Consider the following 7,176-nt stretch of genomic DNA (forward strand, 5'->3'; position numbering starts at 1 on the left):
AATATTAAATTTTTAATTTGTTTATAATGTAATACATATAATATTATATATTAAAAATAATTTAACAAAATATTAAAATATGACTATAAATTGTGAGTTATAGAGTTTAGATTGTAAACCATAAAATTGAAAAAATAAATTATGTAATTTATACTGTAAAATCACTCTTCAATTAAAAATTATAAAAATATTGTAAATTGTAAAAAATAATTATGGAAAATTGTTGTATGAAAGTGTTGAAGAGTATTTCACATTTTTAATTATATTTATGTTATATTTCTTAAGATAAAGTTTGAGGAAATGTGAATCTATTTTGTTCAGCATATTTTTGCTCTATTCGTGGAATATAGTGACGAGATTTGATTGTAAAATCCCAGTACACTGTGCACAGAAAATATGCATTCAAAGTAAATCGATTCGTGGATAGTTCCAGCTCATATTAAATAGCTTCTCCTAAGCGTTTTTCTCTGTGTTCGTATTTCAAGAAGAATTCCAAGAATTTTGATTTGACAAGTTAAGTGGCAATTTGTTTTGTCGTTTACAGTTTGGTTTATATCTGTGAGCATGTAGTTCAATTAATATTAAATTAGTTGACAAATTTTAAATAGCAATAAAATACATTAGATCTTATTATTGTACTAATCAGAGCACTCTTTTTCGTTTTAGAATCCGAACAAAAAACAAAAAGCAATATCACCAAGGACTTCATCAATGGAGAAATAAATTTTGCATCTGTTTCGGCACCACCACCTACAGGTATTTTAATTGATTAAATTTATATAAAATAATCTTTAGAATTAAATGAATTATATTTTTAATTTTAATTTTTAGTCTTCCAAATTTTATTACTGTCATAGTGTCATCAAGCATGCAATCTGTGGAAATAGTTCTTAATCTTCCTAGTAATGAACTATGTGATATTACCTACTAATGAAATAGCTCATTTGATAGTTTATTTCGAATCAGTATTATTAATTATTATTTAAAATTGTTATTTAAAATCTAATACCGATCTAATTAAGAGTACCGACTAATGTCAAAACGATAGTTGTTGTAGAGACCATCTCAACATCAGAAGTTACCAATGGATTGGTAGTTGAAAAGCAGAGTCCTCAAAAAGCATCTACCCCATCGCCAGACGCTTGCAAATTACCGCAAGCTCATAGTTCCGTTTCAAAAGAGAACTCCCCAAATGTGCATGAAAGGAAAGGCAAGCCCAGAAAATTTGGTCGTAAAGACGCCAAGTAAACTTCTTGGATCGAAAGGCTAGCATAGGTGGAGACACTGTCCTCTCCGACGCTCCTGTAAATAGGAACCGTCAAAGGAAAAAAAATTCAAAAAGGATTCCTCCTTCGTATGAGGATAATCATGTTACGATTTAAGTTTTACGGAAATCGATCAAAATTCTTTTCTCATTTTTCTATTTTTTTAATGGTTACGCATTATCGATAACATCGAACTCTGCGCGATCAGCACTCGAATAGCAAATACTTCCGGTGATGCAACTAGCGACATCGTTGTAGGACACCACTCAAGTAAAACTTAAGGTGAAATCTGAGATTTGATGGAGCTTGGCTATTTTAAAAGAATTCTTCATGGTCTTCGTTATATGAGTAATGATTATTACGACGAATAAATTATTTCGTCACGCGAGGATGGAACGATCCTTTCTTTACTTTCTTTAGAATAGCTTAGAATCCTTGTAGCACGAAATCGAGAAATCGTGGCGTGAATTATGGAGCGTGTCACGGCATGAGTTATGGTGTGATCGATGATAAACGATGTAAACCTTGTGATCTTGAGGCAAATCGATTCGAGGCTATAGGAATTTTTTTTCGGACAGACTTAACGAGATCCTTAATGTATCCAGCGTCTCGAGCGTGTTTGAAAAATGTGTATGGGTATGCGTAGTATGTATGTGCGTATTATTGTACGTTCGAGGAAAGAAGGCACAGCGTGTTTACATCTCCACGACTGATTAACTCGGCTGATTTTTCCTTGATCACAGGCATTGACCATTATTGGCCGAAAATGGTGACGAAGATCATCAGCGGGCCGTAGTGAGACCGAATGAGATAGGATATGGTAGCATCGGCGTTAGTTTTCTGTTTCTTAATAGCTTCAAAGACTACGCCGATGCCACCATATCCTATTTCATTCGCTCTCGCTATGATCTGCCAATGATCTCCGTCACCATTCGGCCAAAAGCGGTCAATGCCTGTGATGATGAGAGTGTCAACGAAGTCAGTTAGCCTTGAGTGTTAGTGAGTCAGTTAGTTGTGATGCAAACACGCTGTGCCTTCTTTTCTCGAACGCACTATACATAATGTGGTTTTTTTTCTAAAAGAAAGATGGTTATTTATTCAGCTCCTTTCATTATGATGATTGACACTAATTGTTTAGTATAGAAGTAATTCTTCAATCATATTGTCCTTTATTTTGAGAAATAAAGTGTTAGATATAAAAACGAGGAAAATCTCATTCTTGGGGATAAAGATAAGAGACACGAATAGTTGAAGAAAAAAGTAAAATGTGAAAGAAATTTTTGGTAAAATAGATTTATCCACGAGTATTTAGTGCTAACTAATAGAATTTCTTAAAATTAATTAAATCTACTATTTTAATTTTTAAAAGTTAAGAACTTTTATTTAGATAAGATATCTTTTCAATTCTAGTTTTTATTGTTCTTTTAATATTACTTTACTGTTATTCTTAATATTTAGTTTGACAATTATCTAAATTATTTGTGCCACATAGATTATGTTTTCTTACTCGAATTATTATATGAACAATCTGAGCTATTTTAATCGTCACTATTAATAGTATTCTAAGTTTCAACGTGAGTCTAGGCATAAAACACTCGTTTCTCTAGAATACGTTTACTATAAAGATATTCATCTTACCTCGTTCTATCCATTCAGATCTACGTAACCCTGAAAATCGTGTCGAAATTTTGTGTCCAACGCTTTCGTCAATTTTTTGAGAACTGGAATTTCGAATAAGTTTCGTTCGAACTAATATGACTAACGATAAAAAATGGCAGATAATAGAAGATAATGGTCCAGAGATTCATGGGGCCGACGGGATTCTAGCCACTTGTGCAACATTGGGCAAAAAGTCTGATCTATGGTGTAAACTTCCACGACGTTTCTCGTGTTGCTCAAAGTACAAAACAGGGCACGTTATCGTGTTCAGCCTCTGCTTCGAAGATAATTCATGTAGCCATTATCGTGGTTGCAATTTTTCATATGCGATTATGTATGAAAATAACGTAAGAAAAGTTCAAGCTTTTCTTGTAAAATTAATAATGGAAAGTAATTAGTAATCAAAAAGAATTAAATTAAAAGCTAGTAATTAGTAGAATAACGAGAAGCAATTGGAGTTTAGAGAATGTCTTACAAAAATTAATTTAGAAAAGTAGATAGAAGTTAATGTTACTAGAAGTGAAAGAAATTAGAAAAAAGAAACTTACAGTAGAAAATAAAAAATATATTTTACGTTATATTTAAAAATTGCGGACCAAAATAGTGGGAGAGATAATGTATAATAAATGAAATAAAATATTGACAACAATTTTACTGAATAAATGAAGCAAGGTAACAGATTGATATATTCTAAAAGATATTATCATATAAAATTATGGAAAATATTTGTGTATTATCTTTGCAAAAACAAAAATTCGTAACTCTGAATTTAGTGTCATTTCTTAATAAAGGAACAGAGATACTGGAAACATCTTCGTTAGTCTATCAGAGTATCATTCGATGTTTATTAAATTTCTCATTAACTTATTTTGTTTAAGAAGAACGATGAATCATGCCTCAATATGTTACGTGCACGTAATATCTGTATCAATTTTTCTTGTTTGGCCATGAAACACATACGATAAATCGTGTTTATAAATAATTGCTACAGTTGCAGCTGTGTCAATAGGACGTCGATCTTCTTTTTCTTATTTTTTAGTGAAAAACTAGATATCATTAAAAAATCCAATCTTTCTTCATTCAGTTAAAAAGCCTAAAAAGGTATTACAAGAATTAAAAAGAAACGATATTAATAATAATCCATTAAATGTAAAAGAAATATTTTTAAAATAGGAAAAATGTAGCACTTTTCAATCTGATAACTTTTTTTGTCTACCATACGACCCATTGTCCTTTTATCGTTCTGCGATTTCAATCATCCCGATCGCGAAAATTCACGAACGGCAGCCATTAATTATATTTCTATCTCGCCACACAAATACGCAGAGTTATCAACGCCGCGCGGGACCGTATCGTTATCGTTGAACGTACGATTTATTTTACGTGAATATATTATTTAATCTCGCGTCTCTGTTTACGAAATCGCCAACGGATGTAGCAGTTTAAATTCTAGGATGACATAACCCCCTATATGTAACCTTTAGTTGTTCTGACTGGAGGTGAACTTTTCCAAACCTGACTGGTCGCAACACGGAACTAAAAATAACCGATGGTGTCTCAGATTTCCCGAATTTGATAATGAATATTTATTGATTGCAAATTGACTGGTGGACGCGTACGTTGGTTCATACAATACGTTAGAATGATACATACTGGTTGGGCTAATTGTACGACAACGAGATTCGTTTACACGTTTATTAGTAGTACGGTAACACTAAGTTGAGGTTATACAAGAATGATTAATTTCAAACTTCTAGGATTTAAATTAAAGTAACGATTGCAATTGATAATAAATGTATCTTTTGATAAGCGTACAAAATTTTAGTTATAAATGGCTAAAAATATAAGCATGTTACCTTTTATATATTTGAGGTTAGTTTATTCGCTCGAAAGATGACGAGCAATCTGTCACAAATGCAAACATATTGCTCTACGTGTTACATATTTATCCATTTCTTATCATTATTTGGTATCCATTTTGAATGATAGTCATCTTGAAACACCCTGTATAACACGATATAATTTCAATTTTTTGGTTATTATATTTTTCTTTCGCTTTCTACAAATTTTGTATTCGTATAAAAAATATAGTGTTCAAAATGTTGAATTAGGTTATGGAACGTTCAAGAAGCTGATTTCGTTATAAAAGGTAACGATAATGAATACGAGATGTTAAAAATGGGTGCAAATTTGATTCTATCGAAAGCAAAGATTGTTCTTTTTCAATTTGCGCAAGAATCTAACCAATCGACGCATTATTATATTGCTCGTAATATTAATAATATAGATACGACACGTTCATTCTTGCGAAAAAAATATCCCTTATCATCAATCACGATAAGTTGAGATTACGGCCCATATGTCGTGCATGTGCTCGATGGACAGATAAGTGCGTTACACTGTCCTAGAAAATGAACGGAAGAAAGCTCGTGAAGCGATTGTTCTACCGATCGTGTTTGTGGGTCACAAGAATCCCAATAACCCCAATAACTGTACAAATTAATTGTTTTAGGTGACAAACAAATATAATCTGTGGTGATGAAAAATTCAAATCGTGTTATGAAACTTGATATTCTGCTTTATCTCTGGATCTAAAATAATTTAAATATTCTTCACGAGCACATAAAGGATCATATGGAATATCATAAATGTTAATAGTTCTTTCAATTTTATCTTCTTAAATTGTAATTTGCACTTTCATAGTTTTATAGTATCTGCATAATCTTTTATGAGTCCGAATTTTAATCAGGAATCGTGTTTAAATTGTAGATGCGACACAAGTAAAAGTGAGTGACTCGATTTCGCAGAATAAACAAATAAAAGTAGAAGTATATACTCATAATTCATGTTCTAGCATCTTGAACTGCAGAATGTTGTCAAAATTCTAACATAAGTGTTTAAATTGTTTTAAGTGCTTCTCAAAAGCATTTAGATTTAAGATTTTTATAATCTCCTACTTACATTATAATCACTAGACTCTTTAGTTAAATATCATACTAACTGATCACAATAATGTTCATTTTACTATTAGGACAACGTATCAGTTTAAAAAAGTCATTGAAGTTAATCAATCCTTTTTCTGAGATCACTTTGAAACTTTGACGACAGGTTTCTCTGTTATGATACCGCTGCTGCCACCTATTGTCGTTCTACACAATTCACAACGTAAACAAATAATCTTTCATTAATACCAAATGTCCGTAACGCAACACTCAGAATTTTCATTTTAATCAATTAAGATTTTCCAGTCTGTTTTTTAAACAATAGTCACTATTACACTTCGAAACAAACTTTTCTCGCCGTTTTTCCCGCACTACTGTAATTTCCGCGGCCGATACACGAATGTATAACGCACACTCATTCTTTGAGCATGTAATTATCAGAAAGACCATATGCATAAATCCAGACACGGAAGGAAATGTTTCGTTTTATCAGTGCACTCGTGGCAGCCTCTGTTCGGTAGCACTTGTCGGTTAAGCCTGGATACTTCACCTCGAGGGTCTCTTGTCATTAACAAATTGTAAGGCAGAATCGAGCCGTCGAGTAGCAACAATTAGTCGGTTATCTGTCGCAATAAGCGTGAACTCTGCCGCGTCCTTGACATTAAAAGTGCTGCTATCTGTTGACGAGATGACACACTACGATTACCAAGATTACTCCCCCGGTCGCGAAAAAATTACCATCAAGTAAAATCGTTTCTTTTGAACGATTGTCGATATATATCGGATAACAAACGTTCGATATCACTGTGACATTTCCATTATCGAACGTTTAATCGATTTTAAATAATGGAAGGTTATAATACAGTTGGATTCAAGTTTGGCATCGAATTACTTCAGAATTAGATCTAAATGGATTTAAGGTAATATCAGATCTTGGTTAAACGTAATGAAATCTTGGTTAGATTTAGTACATTATTGAGATTCGATTGGCGCAGTATATTAGGTTAGTATAGAGAAAATCGTGATGAATTAAATTTTGCTGAAACGTAAACAATGTTTGAACTTTTAAGTTAAACATAATTTATACTTAAGGTTGATATTAGTATTACATCTCTAGTTAATTAAATGTTAATTAAATTGAAACAGATGAAACACGAATTATTGAAATGCCGAAGCCATCGGAACTTCATTGAATAGCAATTTCGACAACGAAGTATCGCAAGAATAACAAAACACATGAAGCACATCTAGTGTGAAGAAGGACCATTGGTAATAATTACGAAATAATAATAATTGTGACAGTAAATATT

The 7,176-nt window shown here is 32.1% G+C and overlaps 1 protein-coding gene across 4 annotated transcripts in view; it reads left to right on the forward strand.

Annotated features, from left to right (window-relative positions):
* LOC108547732 (uncharacterized) overlaps positions 1-2,460 on the forward strand; it is a 14,261-nt gene extending 11,801 nt beyond the window's left edge. For 3 of the 4 annotated variants that reach the window (XM_017900373.1, XM_017900374.1, XM_017900375.1), the window contains 2 exons: positions 667-756; positions 1,049-2,456. In XM_017900373.1, the coding sequence (XP_017755862.1) occupies positions 667-756; positions 1,049-1,248 (290 nt within the window). In that variant the 3' untranslated portion in view covers positions 1,249-2,456. Of the gene's footprint in view, positions 1-666; positions 757-1,048 lie in introns of all 4 variants that reach the window. The other variant, XM_017900376.1, reaches the window with a different exon arrangement.
* Positions 2,461-7,176: the final 4,716 nt, after the last annotated feature.

This window comes from Eufriesea mexicana, unplaced genomic scaffold (genome assembly GCF_001483705.2).
Source record: "Eufriesea mexicana isolate 0111107269 unplaced genomic scaffold, ASM148370v2 scaffold1140, whole genome shotgun sequence".
In the NCBI taxonomy this organism is placed as follows: Eukaryota; Metazoa; Arthropoda; class Insecta; order Hymenoptera; family Apidae; genus Eufriesea; species Eufriesea mexicana.